The sequence below is a fragment of the Propithecus coquereli genome, unplaced genomic scaffold (genome assembly GCF_000956105.1).
Source record: "Propithecus coquereli isolate 6110/MARCELLA unplaced genomic scaffold, Pcoq_1.0 Scaffold3, whole genome shotgun sequence".
Lineage (NCBI taxonomy): Eukaryota > Metazoa > Chordata > Mammalia > Primates > Indriidae > Propithecus > Propithecus coquereli.
In genome coordinates this window covers 20,998,328-21,018,076 of record NW_012148618.1, presented here as the reverse complement: position 1 = coordinate 21,018,076, position 19,749 = coordinate 20,998,328, and the positions used below count along the sequence as shown (strand labels likewise).

Below are 19,749 nucleotides of genomic sequence, written 5' to 3'. Positions count from 1 at the left end.
TTGCTGTGAGCTAGGCTGATGCCACGGCACTCACTCTAGCCAGGGCAACAGAGTGAGACTCTGTCTCAAAAAAAAAAACAGAAATCTCAGACACAATGGAGGCCAGAAGACAATGGAATACTATCTTTAAAAGTGCTGAAAGGAAAAAAAAAAAAAAGCCCTCACCCCAGAAACCTGTATCTAGTGAAAATATCCTGTAAGAATAACGAAGATAAAATAAAGAACTTTTGGATGCACAAATACCAAAAATTTGTTCCCAAAAGATCTGCCACCAGAAATGCTAAAGGAAGTTCTTCAGTTCTAGATGAAAACCTGTATCTTCAAGAAGGAATGAAGAGTGCCAGAAATGGTAAATATAAAAGACTATTTTTTTTCCTTTCAATTTCTTTAAAACATACATATCTGTTTAAAGCAAAAATTATAACCCTATACTGGGGGAAGGTTCTAACATATGCAGGTGTAATATATATGACAACTAATGCATAAAGCACAAAGGGTGGTAAATAGAATTACATGGTTGCAAGGTTTTTATGTTTTATATGAAGAGATATAATATTAATAGTTAAGGATATATATTATACACACACACATTATCTATATACAAAGAAGAGAGAGAAATCCCTAGAGAACTACTTCTTAAAAATTCAGAGATGACACAAAAGAAAGCAGATAGCAAAATGACAGACTTAAGTCCAACCATATTAATAGTTACATTAAATCTGAATAGATGAAACACACTAATAATGAAGCAGAGATTGTCAGAATGGATGAAAGAGTAAGATCCAATTTCATGATGTCTACATGAGACACACCTTAACTACAGAGACAGGCTGAAAGTGGATTAAAAAGATGCAAACAGTAAGCATAAGAAGACTGGAGTGGCCTTGAAGTAGACCTTAGAATATAGAATATTCCCAGAGGTAAAGAGGGACATAATGATAAAAAGGTCAATTCATCAAAAATCTATAACCACTCATAAATGTTTATGTGGCTAAAAACAGAATTTCAAAATACATGAAACAGAAGTTGAAAAAATTAAAGGGAGAAATAGACAAATAGAGTTAAATACTTTAACATCCCTCTTAGTAATTGTTACAACTTAACACCTGCCCCCATATCAGTAAAGACAGAGAAGATCTGAACAACACTATCAACCATTTTGACCTAAACAACACATAGAGCACACTACACTCAACAACTGTACTTTCTTTTCAGTTGCTCATGGTTCATTCACCGAGATAGAGCATATGCCAAGCCATAAAACAAGAATTAGTATATTTAAAAGGACTGAACATCTCTAGCCACAATGAAATTAAATTAGAAATCAATAAGATACTAGAAAAATCTCATATATTTGGAAATTAAACAACACAATTACAATTTTCAATTTAATTTTTTCTGGAGATGGGATCTTTCTCTGTTGCCCCGGCTAGAGTGCAATGGCCCAATCACAGCTCACTGCAACTTTGAATTCCTGGGATCCTCCCACCTTAGCCTCCTGAGTAGCTGGGACTACAGGCGTACACCACCATGCCCAGCTAATTTTCTAATTTTTTATAAAGATGGGGTCTCACTATGCTGCCCAGGCTCATAATTCTAAATGATCCATGGATCAACATAGAAAAGGAAATTAGAAAATATTTCATAATAAATTACAAAGCTCTACTGGGGAAACAATATAGCTCTTAGATTTAAGAAAATCGGTATGTTAACATAAAATAAATGGAGACGTAAGTGAATGACTTCATACAGAATTTTATAAAAACAGATGTTTCACCACATTATACCTATTTTGGCAATATCCAATGATAAACAGATTCTCAAATCTCTAACAGGACCTTGCCTACTGGTATATTCACTTCCCCTATTTCAGCATGGAACTGTATAGGAACTTGGTGATAGAATAATAAGCATGTATCACTATCTGTTATCTCTATGGAAACATCAACTCCAGATTTTCCTACTTATCTCACATGCCAGCGTCTATTTCATTGTTACAAAACAGAAATGAAAGATGTGGAACAGTAGCAAAATTATGCAATTGCTTTACCTAGCCCCTTCATAGCAAATCACTACAGTGCCAGGGAGAAAGGTGTTTGTTGCAAAACAAGAATGCTTCCACTGTTAACAACGACAATAATAATAATAATGGCAAATACTTACTGAGTATTTACTACATACCAAGCACCATCTAAGTGTTTGTACGTGTGTTAATTTGCTTAATGCGTCATGAGGTAGGTTTTTTTATTACTCCAGTTACAGATGAGGAAACTGAGGCAGAGGGAGGCTAAGTAATTTGCCCAAGATCACACAATTAGTAAGGGAAAAACCCAGGGAGCCTGGCTCCGCACACTTACCCACTGCTCTATCTCTTCTCTAGTAGTGTTCTATGCTGGAACAGTATGTGAACTGTGTGCCCTAAGAAGTAAGCACAGTAAGCCTGAATCCAATTTAAGGGCAGAAGTGAAGAAACTTTAAGATTCCCTTTTTCTTATTTTCTTGTCTTATCCACATCTTATCCTCTCCCTTGCCATTTGTTCCATTTCTATCATCTCTGCAAATCCAGTTAAAAGAGCTCATGTCTCTCCTACTTTGGAGCTTCAGTTGGTAAGCTGAAATGAGATCAAGGCGTGCTCTCCATCTGACACTGACTTTTGGTTCCTTTACCTGCCTATCTAATTCCTTTTATTAGGATTCTGATACCTTCACACTTAGTCAAAATTACATCTAAAATCACCCTTAAGATGAATGTAATGGAGATGGGTAAGCAAATAAATGTTTGACAAGTATTCCCTAATGGTAGGTGATGCTGAAATCTGTTTTCTAGGCATTTATTAGGTCTTTTTGCTAAAGTGCTTTTTTGGAATCTGGAACTAAGTTTGCCCTTGGAATGGTGAGACATACACTATGACGCCAGATGGCTAGGCAAAATTTAGCAGAAAATTTACCCTAAGGTATTCAGGCTTTCACCTTAAAGTTACAGTCAATCCTCCAAACTCTAGACAGCGCATACCTAATGCCCTTTCTCAGACTGCTGGCCTGACAAGAGAGAAATCCTAACCAGGCGTAGATTTCAGAGACTTATAGGAGAAGAGCTCTGTGGTTGGCTTATTACAGAATTAGGACAGGACAGATGTGAAGATACGGATGTTACTATAGAGCCGCTCTAAATGTCAGTTAAAGACACCAAACGTGGGGCTGGGGATTGGGGGAGGGTATACAGGGAGAAAAACATAGAGCAAAAAGGTTCTCCCCATCTAGTTGCAAAGTAATCTACACCACAGGAAAAATTCAGAGTATATTCAAAAACCTTAGAATTAGAAAGGACCCCAGAGGTCATTCGGTAACAGGGAACTCATTACATTGAAAGATGGGCCTTTCTATCAAAGTGTAAAAAGTACCTAAATAATGAATCATTTTCTCATTGCCTTCTATTATAAGTTGAGAGTTATTTTCTTAAAGAAAAACTGTCAAATCACTATATTATAGAAAATCGTATTTACTTCAAGAAGCATCTGCCTTTGTCATTGTAATCTGTATGTATTTAATGCTCTGATGCTATCCACTCCAAAAAATTCTCTTCAAATGAACACTGTACATTTGTTTAAAAGAAGTACAATAAATAAAATATATCTCACAACTATAATGTACAAGTTTTCAAAAATGTTATAGTCAAAGTCCCTTATGCCCAGTAACCAGTTACAGTTAGATAAAAACATTCTTTCACCTAGATAACTTATACATGAATCATTACATATTTATTAATTTGCCTTCTGAAGAATTCTGCAACCACAAGATTTTCTTTTACCCTTTATTGCAAAAACAATAAAATATTAATAAAAACATTTTAAAACAGAAAAAATCATCAATAATTCTACTACCTGAACTCAACTATTTAATTTTTATCTTTGTCTTTTAAAAATATGTTTCAGGCCAGGCTCACGCCTGTAATCCTATCACTCTGGGAGGCTAAGGCAGGAGGATTGCTTGAGGTCAGGAGTTCGAGACCAGCCTGACCAAGAGCGAGACCCCCATCTCTACTAAAAATAGAAAGAAATTAGCCAGGCAACTAAAAATAAAAACAAAAAAAATTAACTGGGCATGTTGGCACGTGCCTGTAGTCCCAGCTACCCGGGAGGCTGAGGCAGGAGGATCGCTTGAGCCCAGGAGTTTGAGGTTGCTGTGAGCTAGGCTGACGCCCAGGCACTCACTCTAGCCCAGGCAACAAAGCAAGACTCTGCCTCAAAAAATAAAAAAATAAAAAATAAAAATCTGTTTCAAATTTTTTATTTCAAAAAGAGTATTTTTCAATACAAGTAACAAATTATACATTCTTAGTGAAAAAATTAAAGCCAGTACTGAAACATGTTGGATTGGTTAAATCTTCTGGTTTCCCTCTTCTACCTATTATTTGCATCATAAATTTCTCAGTTTGCCCTTGTCTACTAACCAGGCTTTGCAGCTTGTATCACTTTAAACCAGTTCTATTGTTTTCCCGTCCTATATCATATTACTAGGAATGCTTTTGGATTTACCCATTAACAATTTTTACATTATAGATACGGGCAGAAATTTATCTCCTAGGATCTACATGAGAATAGTATGTTATTCATGATGGCAAAAATTTAAATTTAGAGAATGACTAATGACTAAAAACTGAAACATACTGCGTTATGTATAGTTAATTCGTAACTATTTTATAAGCCTGGCAAGATAGTCACGGCAAATACCAGAATTAGATTTTTTTCTAAACATATACAACTTCTGTAACTAGGCCAATCAAAACTAACAGTAAATACTTCATAAGACCAGCATCCAGTACCACAGTACAACATGGGGCATGTGAAGAATTAAATTTCTCTAAAAAATATTGTCAGAAACTTATAAATATTGTAACTTAGGAAAATTCGACCTGAGTTCTAATCTAATATACCAGTGCTTACCTTAACAATCTATCATTCTAACCACTTTTTAAATTTCAACAAAGAATATTAGTAGTAACACATGAACATAATATAGGTGATACAGCAAAAGATTTTAATTTTTGTGTCCCAGTTATCATAAGACTTATTTCTCAGAATTGGGATATTTTACGCATGGTTAGATGTAGATGGATAAATTCTAAATATTATTTTTATCTTCTAAATTTATATTCTCTTAAAGATTTCATAATAATGTCTATACCTTAGTTTAAGGCTTTCAGAGAGTCTTTCGGCTTCTTCAATAGCTTTTTTGATGTTTGCAGGTCCAAGTATTGAATGAAAATAGTCCTAAAATTATAGGAAAACCGTCCCATATTGTTAGTACTGGGCATTGCACATAGCACTAATGCTAAAAACATTAAAATCATGGTGCTTATATAAAGGAAGGTTTGATTATGATTGAAGTACTTTTTAAAACCTTTAAGCTAAAAAAAAAAAAAAACAACTTTTAACCTACATAAATGGACAATTTATTCTCTAAATATTTTAAAAGTATCTCTTCAGGCCATTAGTATATTTTAAAAAGTCCATTAGTCAATACATTTTATTTATTTGTAAGGTACTATTAAGAAGCATAAATACTATTCTTATTGTAAGTCCCAGAGAGCAAAGCTTTCAAGAGTAAAATATACTTTCTTATTACGAATGTGTACCTATTTTCTCTAGTCTCAGAAGCAATAAAGCAAATCATGTGTAGATGTACATTAGATTTGTTTTGTTTACTTGTTTTAAACTATTTTTGCATCCACCTGTACTTTACAATAGCTACCCATAACTTAACCAGAGTCAAAACGCTATTGACACATAAAACAAGTTTTACACTTGAGGAAACTCTGAGTAACCAAAAAGCAAATGATAGAAAATACATCATCAACAGTATACCTTTAAAAAAACGCAAAGGTTTGGCACATAATTTACTAACAAGCATAATGAAGTTTTTAAAAAAATCACTACTCCAAGAGGTTACTCATTAGATCCTACAATCAGATATTTTCAAATCAAGGTTCGTTTGACATGACAGTAGTTGGTTAAATCAGCTAAATGATTACCGGGTCTGATTTGCCACAACATATCAATATGATTTTGCAATTAGAGCCTACTAATATGGTTCATCACAAATTTATAGCAATCAAAATTTATAAAAAGAAGGGCCAGTAAGCCAGAAGTACCCATCTTTGGCTCTTCGATAGGCAGTCATGAAGAGGTACACTGGTGGAGCAAATCTGTTGATAATAGTTATCTCTAGTCTAAAAGTAGACCATACTTTGGTTGAGTTTATTTTTCTAAAGCCTAAATATGTTACTAACAGAAGGGCCCTTCATTACCTAATACCAATAAAAGTGTACGGTTTGTTCAATAATGCAATAATTCAATAATTGCATTACTGCATTCAATAATAATGCAATTGTATAATAATTCAATCAACTGAACGTCACACTGATCTCTGTTACCACAATGTCCTGACGACTGAGGCAACACTTTTCTAACAGAAAATAATGTAATCATTGTTGTTAATTTCTGATAAAAACAAAATACAAAGTAAAAACCAAAACCACCATGAATTGTTTTACTCATTTTACACATGAACTCATTAAAAAGCCAGCCAGCTTAACTCTATTCAAATGTTGAAAAAATTGTGTTTGGGCCTGCCTGTTACACACTACAAGCAGATATTCCCTTAATATTAATGAGGTTTCCTGTCATTTATTTCTCTTTGTGTGCTTAAAGGAGCTCAGTTAAAGTAAGTATAAATACTTTCACATTTTTAATAGTATGACAATTGGGAGAATAAAAAGATAACACCCAATTATTATACAACTAAAAATGTTTCCTTCTCAAATTTACCAAGTAGAACTTTCCTATTCCTGAACATACAAATTCAAACTCTCATGATTTCATAAACAAAAAAAGAAAAAAGATTTACCAATGAATATTAAGGATTATCAAGAATGCCATAAAGATTTTAAAATACAATTCTAATTTTATCTAGAATTTGCTGTGCTAATATTTTCAATATATTTTCCTCCCTCCTTCTTCGAATAACCCTGAAAAATTATTCAAAAACTGACTTTTTGATGAATAAGCAATAAATATACTGTGTCCTCTGCTATTGAGAGCCTGCTAAATTAATCAATTTTATCTAAATCTTAAATATTCTCTAGTATAAAATAAAAGTGAAAGATATGTGTTTCTGGTTCAGTGACATATATTTTGTACCTACCTGATCTAAAGGGTAAAAACCAGAAAACATCTAGTTAGTAAATTTAATACCTCATGTACCTGAAGTACACTAAAGAGGCTGGGATAAAGAAAACAAAAAACAGGTCTAAGATAGAAGCAGATGAGGTACTGTGGACAAAGCAAATGAAGCTAATCCTTTTACCGAAAACCAGGAACTGAACAACTGCAGCATATAAAGTGACCATGTGGGTTATTTGAGCCTTTACAGGGAAATTTCCAACCTGAACTTCTCCTACCACTAGACACTCCCTCTGGAAATGCAACAGATACTCCGTGGAAATGGAAAAATCTCTTATCAATTAAAATTTACTCCCTACCTTCTCAAGAACCAGAAAAAAAGTAGCCAGAAAAAGATTCCCAACCTTGTCAAAGAAAAAAAAAAATACTAACTTCTAAAAATAAAGCAAAAAGTAAACAAGTACCTAAAAAATAGCTCTACCACACAGACAAAACATCAAACACCAAAACTACGAAAGTTATCAAATTTCAAATCTTTCAAAAATATTTACTCTAGTAAGTGCTGTTAACATTTCTTTTTAATCAATTCCACTTTAACAGATTTCAAAGAGTATGGAAAACCTGAATTTCGGCAGGCCTCTGTCTCTTATCTGCAGATGAGTATGTCCAAGAATATTGAAAGATGTTTCCCAGGGCAGGACAAACCCAATCATTTGTGGACAGGTGACGAACCTCCAAATGCAAGGGGTCACTTCTCCAAAGCTATATCTAAAACCCATTAACTATTATTAGCACAAATTTGCTGGTGAGAAAAAAACACCAGCAAAGATTTATCACCATTAAGTGAAATACTAAAGTCATCCCTCAACTAATAACCAAAATCACACTACTGGGTCAGGTGTGGTGGCTGATGACTGTAATCCCAGTACTTTGGGAGGCTGAGGTAGGAGGATCGCTCGAGGCCAGGAATTCAAGACCAGCCTAAACAAAATAATGAGACTCCATCTCCACAAAAGAAGTTTTTTAAATAGCCAGACATGGTGGTACATGCCTGTAGTCCTAACTACTCAGGAGGCTGAAGAGGAGGATCACTTGAGCCCGAGTGTTCAAGGTTACAGTGAGTTATGACTGCATCACTACAAGTCACAGGACTCTTAACAACAACAAAAAAAGATTATTTCAAAGAACAAGAGAAAATGTTATTTCTATACGGCAATTTAAATGAGGCAAGCCAATTCTGCCACCTGATAACAAAATAAGATCTCATTATTGATTCAAAAATGGCTTCTCTACCAGGTTAAAAAAATCTATAGGCAGTATTTTGCTACTACTGTCGGGTAGTAAGATTGCTCCTAAGAAAAGGTAGAGCTACCAACAGAACATTCTTCCCATTTCTTGAAAGCAGCCTCTATGTTCTTCTTTTGCCTGTTTCTGGTACAATTAAAATATAATGTATCATTTTCTCTACCAACACTTAACCCTAGTCATGTATTCTCTATTGACCTACACTGCCCTTGCCCTCCCCTCATACTCATGGCTATAGCAAAGTATGAGACTAACACTTGTTCAAAGGATTAAAAACAAAAAATTTTAAAGATTCTGGAAGCAATCAGTATTCATTTTGCAAACTGAGATCTCTAATATGGCTCTTAATGTCAGTCAAATATAAAAAGGTATTGCATAAAAACAAGTAATTAAACCTTGAATTTTGGCAAAGTACAATCAAAAACATATCATATTTTCCTTATTTAACGTATGAGTAAACTCAATCCTTCTGCTTGACTTGGCAATGATTACAAGAGAAAACAAATTATGAGCCTGTATGTTGCTATAAACTTGCACTAACTCAAGGCAAATTAAGAGTGTGTGTACAAGTGCACACACACACTTGCAAACAATAAAACTACATCTTTAGGTGCTTTTTCTCTCTACCTAAGAGTTTGAACTTGTTCTGCCGAGTATGACCTAAATTTCACCGTTAGTTAAAACTTTTAGAGAAAATCAATAGTTCCATTAGGCAAAAATAATTTAGCAAATAAAAATGCAAAAATAAGAGGTACCTGCTGTTGCTTGAAATCAGGTCTTTTTTTGATAAGATTATAAACAGTCACATATTTCATATATAGCACATAGGCCCTTTCCTCATCACGGTCTAATCTGCATTCTTCTGCTGTCTTAAAGATCTTCAGGGCACTGTGTACATAACTTAAAATTAGAGAAAAAAATAATGAAATCACTTGACATCTGGAAAGAAAATACAGGTCAAAAAGTCCACGGATAATCTTGATAAAGTAAATTTCATGATTTAGGTTGCACTACTTCAGAACTGATACATGTAATTGATACACTGTTAGATATAAGTTTAGATATAACCAACTTATACATACCACTTCCTCTGGGATGAGGACAGTCCTAGAGATAAACCAGACATTGCTAGAAAGGAATGACCTGCCTTTGGGTCTGACCTTAAAGACTGTCCTGTCTTTAAGCTTTGAGAAAGCTTAAAAGTGGCTTTATCTTTCCCATTGTTTCCTATTGAAAATCACTCAGCAGGAGTCAAATTGAGCTGTTTTCTCTGTCACCCCATCAACATTACCAACTTAGTCCAATAAGTAGCCCAATCTTTCTTTCATTCTTTCTGTCCCTCAAAAGATCTCTTTTTCAAACACCAATTTTGTTCTTAGTAATGTTTAGAAATAGCAGTTCATTCTGGGATTTTTCTTCCTGACCTTCTTTAAAGTTTCTACCACTCTCATCTTCATCCTTTATGTTTTGTTTTCTTCCCATCTTCTGTTTATTTCTTTTATAATATGATGCATGAAGATATCCCTGTGCAATCATAGGTTTCTTCAGATATTCCTCCATTGGTTCATTTGGGATCACACACACTTTTTTAAAGTCTCCCATTTATCTTCATTCATGAAACACCTATTCCCCTCCCCCACACTCTATGATTTTTAAAATCTACTTTCCCCAAGTCTGAGGTATATGGCTGCTAAGCCCACCTTTCTTTTTGAAACTCTTATTTCCAACTCTATAATAATATGGTTATTTATTTATCTCCAAATCTTCTCCTTTCTTGGTCAAAATAAATTCAGAGGCAAAGTTCTCCTATTGTCTTCTGTCCCTTAACAGAGATAAAACTATCAATAAGTTAACAATGTTAGTGAGAACCCGCTTTTAGCAAAATTATATTTCCAGTAAATATCGAATCAGCTGGACCTCTCCATCACTATTATATTTTATCTCAGGATAGATTTTGAAATCTCTATCAGGAAGGCATCATCTCTAGCTTCTACCTCAGCAAGGAGATAGCATACATGCCCTTAAAAAATAAAAATACATAAAATAAATCATTAGGTTAAAAGTTGATGTCAAATTGGCACAAATTAATACTTACTGAATACTGAACAAAAAACTATCCCCTCTTTTCTTAATCAAAGAAAGACTAGCCTCATAGCTTGTGTTATACATAAGAACAAATGTGATCTTTAATTAAGAATTATTTTTACACTGTTTTATGAAAAACAATGATCGGTGGCTGAATAATTTTTGTAGAACTCTCATAATCTTTGCCTCTTAATCTTAAGATTTAGTATAGTGTCCAGAGAACAGATAATATGCATATTAGCACCATATACGTGTATTCTGCTAAGATAAATTTAAGACCTTCACTAAGGATGTCTTACTTTATTCATGTGATGGTGTCATTTTTCAAATAAACTTTAAATTGACTATTCTTCTAACTCAAATAATATGGAAACAAACTACAAATTATATATTAATATATGATTCACTCAAACTAGGAGAGGATTCATACTTCTTAGTGCTTATTTTCTCTGGTTTAACTTCTGTCTTTTTATTGAGGTCTTTTAGTGAAGAACTGAGGTAGAGTTCTTTAGGAACTGAAGCTACAGCAGGCATGATGAATAATCTTCACTTTTCCACTTTCACCATGGATGGTACATTTCATTAAAAGTAGTTCTTTCCTGAAACGAAACAAATACAAATAATTCCACTAATTTTCCTCATTAACAATAAGTGAGCAGTTTAAAAAAATAAAACTCCTAATTTTTTTAGATTAGGAGTTTGCTAACAGGATTAATTTTAAGTTATCCTGAATATCTATTTTGGGAGTTCAAGATAGAGTATAAATGAACAATTTAGTAATTTTTTTCAAATTTTTACTAACGAAGTTGGGCACCGTGGCTCACACCTGTGAGCCACTTCAGGAGGCTGAGGCAGAGGGATCAGGTCAGGAGTTCAAGACCAGCCTGAGCAACATAGTGAGACCATGTCTCTATAAAAAATAGAAAAATTAGCCAGGAGTGGTGGCACGTGCCTGCAGTCCCAGCTACTCCAGGGGCTGAGGCAGGAGGATCACTTGAGCCTAGGAATTTAAGGTTGTAGTGAGGTATGATCATGCCACTGCCCTCAAGCCTGGGCAACAAAGTAAGATCCCATCTCAAAAAAAAAAAAAAAGAAAAAGAAAAAAAATTTTCACTAACCAAATGAATTACTGTTTATATTATTTTGCCTTAAGTATTAGGAATCTTACCTGCCAAAGGAACTAGCAGTAAGAATAGTAAGAGCTTTTACATTTTTCTTCTGTTAAAACTGTATTAATCACAAGTAGAAGGAATTTTCATCTAGAAATATTTCTCTCTTTTCATTGATGATATCAATTTACAAAAGGAAACAAGTGGTGGAGAGGCAGTAGGCAGCACCACACTATACAGAGCTATAGATAAATGAACATGTTTTTATTTCTGGCAGAATATACCATGCATTTTGGTTTACTCTGAAAAGGTCTTCAATGTGTCATGGCATTATTTGTTTTCTTGTATGCTCTGGCAAACTCTGACTAGGAAGATGGAGCAAGAAGTAAACAAAATAAAGACAGGAGGAAAAATGGTTAGGTACATACAAACTAAGTTGTGTCTATGTGTATACATGTACCAGGGATGCATGCAGATGGGGCAGATCAGGGGAGCACACCAAATGGGTAGTCTTGGCAAGATCGTTAAGTGTTACCAAATGAAAACTTCAGGAACCCAATTAAACTTATACAAGGTCTTCAGCTGTGAAGAACTAATTACAATTTGAATAAAAATCTACATTAATACATTTAATAGATTACAACTTTTAAACTTTTTCTATCACTTCTTTCCACTCTCTTAATGATCTTCAGTCTATCAGCTCATTATTGTTAGATGAATGGACATCAACAAACATCTAATCCTAAAAAGCTGAGGTTGAGTAAGGTACAACTTATGGGAGGGTGGGGGTGGGGTAAGAAGGCCTCTGTTGGCCTGTGAGAAACTCCAAAAGCACCCCAATTTGCTTTGATTCTAGTCCCATTTTAATATTAAATACTAATATTTTATGATTTCTTGGTACTCACCCCTTCTAACCCTGTGCCACATTAATTCACTATCTTAGTCACCAAACCGTTTTTTTCTCTGAAAATCACTTTTTTATCATTTTCACTTTTTCTATCTATACTTGCTCCAAGTATCTATAAATATATGTTGAACCAAACACTCTAATTCATAATTTCAGATTTATGCATTTAGAAACAATGATACATGCATTTTCTACACTTTGCCCTCCACGCTGTGTCCTGTGTCTAAAGCTGTAAAGATGGGAGAAAAAGGCTCTGGACAACATCATCACTCCCAAATGTATCAATTGATATTAAATATCAATCAATCAATATCAATCAATTCTAGTGAGGTATCTAATTCATAACAATTCATCATCAAACCAGCTAAGAGCATCCATTAAGAAAAGAGTCTGACAGAGATTCCTTGGATTTCCTCAAACTCAGAGACAAAAGCATTGTTTTAGTGTCAATATAAATCACCAGCAGACTTACCTTGCACAGATAGGCTCCGTATTAAAGATAGGTGTTAAAAGGTCTCTAGTCTCCAAGATAAACAGTTTAACCAGAAAGCATACTCTACCCTCTGCAATCCCACCCCATCACCGCGTGCGCCCCCCACCATGTTGAGTGAAAAGGCAGGAATACATGTAACATGACACTGTTTATATAAAGCTTAAAATCAAACTAAATCAAACAATATATTGCTTAATGATACAATGAGGTAAAACTATAAAGGCAGAAAATGACAAACACAAAATTCTATTTCGGGGGGGGTGGTAGAGAATGTAATCGGGGAGACACACACAAGGAACCTCAGGGGTACCAGTAAGGTTGTATTTCTCAAGTTAGGTGGTATGTTCACAGGTGATCATTTTATTATCATGTTTTATAACATAAAAGAATATATGTAATGTACTGAACATATATTTCATTAAAAGTTTTAAAGAAAGCAATTATATGAGCATGACAATGCAAATATGAATAAAACTATGCAATCACATATAAATATGAAGCGAGTATCCCAAAAGATGTAAAAGTTAGGAAGTTACGGGTTAAAAAAGCAAACTATTCATATATGTATTTTTTTAATATTGATTTTTAAAAGAACAGATTTGGAAGATTGGAAGAACCTGATACAATCTTGGGAAGTACAGCTTCCATATAGTGGTATGAATGGAAGCAAGACTATAAGAATTAAGAGATTTAAAAAAATAGAAGTAGATTGTAGATAACTTTTTTTTTAAATTGGCAATAAAAGGAGAAAGATGGGATAAAGTGGAATAGTGTTCCAGGTACCTGATTTCTACTGAGACATAGGAAGCACAGTTGAGGGATAACACTTCTGACTAATACAAAGCATATTAAGATCAAGAAACTAACTTTTCAGGATGGTGCTTAACGAAACTGAAGTCCCTAGCAACACCACAACAGACCTCTCTATGGCAGAGGGCAGGGTGTGTTATCACTTGAACATTAATAATGGCCAGAGGACAGTAAGGTAACAGTAACAAGTGTTATCCCTTACTTTTCTGGCCCCAACTATTTTAGTTGGTATCTTAAGCTTACTTAAATAACAGAAAGCCAGCATCTGCTCCCTTAATATGGGTCAGTTCTTAAAGTGTAATTCCCAAAAAGCCTAACCTTTTTTTAGTAGTGATACTACTAAGCATACTAAAGACTAAAGCCAGATCGGGTGTGGTGGCTTACACTTGTAATCCCAGCACTTTGGGAGGCCACATCAAGAGAATCAGTTGTGGCCAGGAGTTTGAGACCAGCCTGGGCAACACAGTGAGACCCCCTTGTCTCTAAAAAACAAAAATAGAAAAATTAGCCGGGTGTAGTGATGTGCATATGCAGTCCCAGCTACTTCAGAGGCTGAGGCAGGAGGATCACTTGAGCCCAGGAGTTCAAGGTTGCAGTGAGCTGTGATCATATCAGCCTAGGCGACAGAGCAAGACCTTACGTCTACCAAAAAAAAAAAAAAAAAAAAAGACTAAAGCCAGAGTTGGACAGAGTGACTAAGTACCAATCTGGTAGTAGTGTTTGTTTTTCCAATTTTATCCTCTATCTGGGCTATCAGTCATGGTCTAATCACAGAATAAATATTCAAAAAGTTAGGTAGAGTCTGTTTTGATATTCGTTTTAATTAGGTTTCCTGGCAGGGAAAAGAAAATCTGAACATTCTAAAATGAAGGTTAGAGTATGTTCTCAGTTGAATGTGTTTCTCATGATTTTCTTTAAAGCTTAGATCTTTAAAAAACAAAGAATATACAAAGTATATATGGTACCTAGGAAACTTAAAATAGTAAATCATTAGCTATTTCAAAGTTAAATTTAAAAACAGATATCCTGGCCGGGCGCGGTAGCTCACGCCTGTAATCCTAACTCTCTGGGAGGCCGAGGCGGGCAGATTGCTTGAGCTCAGGAGTTCGAAACCAGCCTGAGCAAGAGCGAGACCCCGTCTCTACTAAAAATAGAAAGAAATTAATTGGACAACTAAAAATACAGAGAAAAAATTAGCCGGGCATGGTGGCACATGCCTGTATTCCCAGCTACTCGGGAGGCTGAGGCAGGAGGATTGCTTGAGCCCAGGAGTTTGAGGTTGCTGTGAGCTAGGATGACGCCACGGCACTCTAGCCCGGGCAGCACAGTGAGACTCTGTCTCAAAAAAAAAAAAAAAAAAAAATACAGAGAAAAAAAAATTAGCCGGGCATGGTGGTGCATGCCTGTAGTCCCAGCTACGCGGGAGGCTGAGGCAGAAGGATCGCTTGAGCCCAGGAGTTTGAGGTTGCTGTGAGCTAGGATGACGCCACGGCACTCTAGCCCAGGCAACACAGTGAGACTCTGTCTCAAAAAAAAAAAAAAAAACAAAACAGATATCCTGCTGCATAGAAGGCACTGTACTTTCAGGAACTCAAAGATTAGGTATGATGTGTTTCCTCACAAAGTTTAAGTGTTAGTTCTGAAGAACTAACCAAACTAACAAGAGCACAAAGTTAAGCTTTAAATGACTGACTAGATAGAGAAAACACTAGTTATCTATTATAATGATCCTACAGAAAGATAATGAAGATCAGAACTAGGGCAGTAGAGATAGAATGGAGGAGGCAGATACAAGAGACACTGCAAGGGTAGAATAACAGGACTTGGCAAATGATTAGACACAAGGAAGGAAAGTGTAAGATTATGATGTCACCAAAGTTTTTAGCAAGGGTTTCTAGGAGAAAAATTGTACTTTTTAAAAGTTACCTTTTCTGTCCTTATTTGATTTTTGAGAACAATTCAAATAAGTAACAATATTCTCTGATAATGTCTAAGGTATATCAAAGAACCACAGTTGTTTCTATTTTTATTAACAAAATTATACGTTATACTGTCAAATAATGACACCTAGTGTTGAAAATACTTTTAGCATTGTTTTAATTGACATTTCAGCCTCTACAATCGCATACATTTCTGTAGAAATCAAACAGGAGGTAAAGGGTATTTTTCCCAAATCAAATGAGAAAGTAAAGCACATACAGTCATCCCTTGGCACTCAAGGGGGACTGGTTCCCAGACTTTCCACAGATACCAATATCCGAGGATGCTCAAGGCTCTGACATAAAATGGCATAGTATTTGCATATAACCTATGTACATCCTGCTATATACTTTAAATCATCTCTGGATTACTTATAATACCCAATACAATACAAATGCTAAGTAAATAGTTTTTATACCATATTGTCTAGGGAATAATGACAAGAAAAAAGCGTGTACGTGTTCAGTACAAATACAATTATTTTTTTCAAATATTTTCAATCTGAGGTTGGTGAATCCATAGATGCAGAACCCATAGATACAGAGGGCTAACTGTATATTCAACCTAAATCTATGTGAAGTTTAACACATTAAATTTTTGATAAGTCATTCTGCTGCATTTTGCCATTGAAGAAATCTGAAAATAGACTGACATAAAGTATACTAAGGCCAGAATGACTGAATGAATTCACAATTTCCTTACTTTGGCTGCAACAGTTAAAAACAAAGAAAAGAACAGCAGCAGCAACAACAACAAACCCATTGATACTTACACAAAAATGTTCACTAACTACAGAAGTCAAATAATTTATACAACGTATTTGTTTAGATCCAGGACAAATTAAATATAACACATAACCCATTAAAACTATGTTATGCTTCACAAAGGATTGTAAGTTAAAAAAATAATAACTAAGTATGTGTAAGAAAAATTAAAGTTCTTCTAAGAACAAAAAATAGAATTTAAGATGTGCAAGCCTGACAGAGATTAAGAACTTCAGCTTTAATCAAACAGCAATGTTCCCGAAGTAAAATCCAAAGAGTGCGAAAAATGAGTTAACAATCAGGAAAAAATGGAAGGTATATATTCCTCTCTCTTCTTTTGACATCCTTCTGATCCTTCTAAAGAGAATGAGTGGGGATTAGATGACTTGAACCACAAGGTGAAGACTAAAAAGTAAAAACGTGAAAATTGAGGTTTGCAGTCATTCAAACTGGTCCTGATATTTTAAGAAGGGCTTCATGACAACCTGTGCCAAGGTCCTTGGCAACACTGAAAGGAAAGCAAAGTTTGTCTTTCTTGGCTACCCACCAACTCTCCTCACTTCTGCCCTTCAGGAAGCAGCAGCACTCATTATATCTTCTGGCTGTCTTAAATCAATTTTTTTTTTTTTTTGAGACAGGGTCTTGCTCTATTGTCTGGGCTGCAGTGCAGTGGCATGATCATAGCTCACCGCAACTTCAGACTCCTGGGTTTAAGTGATCCTCCTGCTTCAACCTCCTGAGTAGCTGGGACTGGAGGTATACGCCATCATACCTGGCTAAGTTTTGTATTTTTTGTAGAAACAGAGTCTTGCTAGGTTGCTCAGGCTGGTCTTGAACTCCTGGCCTCAAGTGATCGTCCCTTCTCAGCCTCCCAAAGTGGTGAGATTACAGGCATGAGCCACTGTACCTGGCTGTCTTAAACCTCATACTATATAATTTGCTCTATATTCATTCTATGTAAAATGCCACAGACAACTAAATATTGATGAAATAATGTTTTAAAGTGATCCGAAGGTAGTAAGAAGGCTCAACCCTCTCAAGATTTAATCACTGCTAAAACTTACGGTATTTGCTGACCATGTACTATGTCTATAGCTTGTCTATGCTAAATGCTTGAGGGCAGTGTTTTTAAAATCCATAAGGTCATGATCAGCATTTAAAAAACAAAATAGAAAATACCAGAGCACGTCACACATACTAAAGTACTGTTTCATAAAACTTTTGTTTCAGTTATGTATAGATGTGTATGAATATATGGAACACTAGACTGAAATGTAGAATGTATTTCTTACTATAGGTTACAATAAAAAAAAAGTGTGAAGGTCTCATACTGCAGCAATACTTCTCCAACTATGGTCCAAAGACCAGTTCTGTTTGGGGAACTGTTTATTACCAGTATGTTATGAAATAAGGAGCTTGTGACAGAATGTAAATCAATTAAGCACACTAATCTTTTTACAGTAGCAAAACTTCCTCCATGCAGAAAGCAATGCACTGATTTAGCATTCTAGCGCAGGCCCTTACCTCATCACTGAAGGTAACAAGGACATTAACAGTCTAGAGACTGGCTACTTTGGGTAGAACTGCTCCAGGGGATACAGAGAATACAATAGGGCTTCTGATCACAGATGTCTTAGTCTAGTTACCAAGACCAAATTAATACTCATTAAATAATAAGCCATCCATTAGTTGCTACACTACATAGGAACATGACTCCAGTCATTGGGAAGTCACAAGGAGGGAAAAATTCAGTGTATCTAGAAAAGACAAAGCTTCTTCCAGCCCAGAGCATACTCTCCTCTTTTGTGCTGGCCTTACTTCCTTTACGGGCCAACTTAAGTTCCACTTCTTCCATCCTTGATGGTCTCAGTTTTGGGAATTCATTTCCTATAGCACTGAATCCTATAATGCTTATTATCTACATAAGGGAACACCTTTAGAACAGTATTGGGACCAAAAGACAATTGTGACAAGGCTTTACGATGCTCATACCTCATAAGCATGAGTGCTCACGATAATGTGATGAGATAGAGACAGAAACTGGCCCTGAAGATAGGATTTAACTAAGAACAGGGTGAGAAAGGAGGGCATTTCAAAAGAGGGAAACACCATGAACAAAGATACAAAATGAGAAATTAGTACAGGAAAAACACTGACATGTCTGTGTATCCCTGTCACGTACCTCAACAGTCCTTATACAGTCACCACGTAAGAATTGTTGGCTAACAATAATAATTAAATTAAATTAGGCAAGGAGATGGAGTCACACTATAGAGGACTTTTGAAGCCATCCAGAATTGTTTATATTTGATTCAGCAGCCAATAAAAGCCAGTTCTTGATAGGAAAAATAGTATCTCAGGGTGGTCAAATTGGGGATATATAAGTTGGAGTGGAAGGAAATGACAACAAGGGAATGATACCACAGGAAAGAGTAACTACCAGGTCATTGCAGAAAAGAACACAAAATGGCAGAAACATGTTTTGGTAATAGATTGAATCAGAATATTTTCTCTCACTTACACACACACACACACACACACACACACTATCTCTCTCTCTCTCTTTCTACCCTGAAAAATGTGAAGAATGTAGTACTATTAACAAAAAACAAATATTGTGTAGCTTAAAAACTGATCAGTTAATGGCGGCATTTCTCAACCCTGGCATTACTGGACCAGATAAAACTTTGCTGTGGGAGGCTGTCGTGTTGTCTCGCTCCGTCCAGCCTGGGGTGTGAATCATCCCCTTGTCCAGAGTATCCACAGTGTACACCCTACCCGCCATCACAGTGCTTGTGTTCAAGTAACCCTTATTTTACATAATAATGGCCCCAAATTCCAAGAGTAGTGATGCTGGCAATTTGGATATGCCAAAAAGAAGCTGTAAAATGCTTCTTTTAAGTGAAAAGGTGAGAATTCTCTTAAGGAAAGAAAAAAAGAAATCATATGTTGACATTGCTCAAATCTGTGGTAAGAACAAATCTTCTATCTGTGAAATTGTGAAGGACAAACAACTTCATGCTAGTTTGCTTTCGTACCTCAAATTGCAAAACTTACAGCCACAGTGCATAACTTTTATTACAGTACATTGCTGTAACTGTTCTATTTTATTAAT

The 19,749-nt window shown here is 35.3% G+C and overlaps 1 protein-coding gene across 1 annotated transcript in view; it reads right to left on the bottom strand.

Moving 5' to 3' along the window:
* USP8 (ubiquitin specific peptidase 8) overlaps nucleotides 1-19,749 on the bottom strand; it is an 82,628-nt gene that overhangs the window by 59,648 nt on the left and 3,231 nt on the right. Inside the window, exons 2-4 of the mRNA XM_012649153.1 lie at nucleotides 11,002-11,170; nucleotides 9,242-9,386; nucleotides 5,185-5,270 (exon numbers count right to left, since the gene is read on the bottom strand). Coding sequence (XP_012504607.1) covers nucleotides 5,185-5,270; nucleotides 9,242-9,386; nucleotides 11,002-11,105 — 335 coding nt within the window. The 5' untranslated portion in view covers nucleotides 11,106-11,170. The remainder of the gene's footprint in view (nucleotides 1-5,184; nucleotides 5,271-9,241; nucleotides 9,387-11,001; nucleotides 11,171-19,749) is intronic.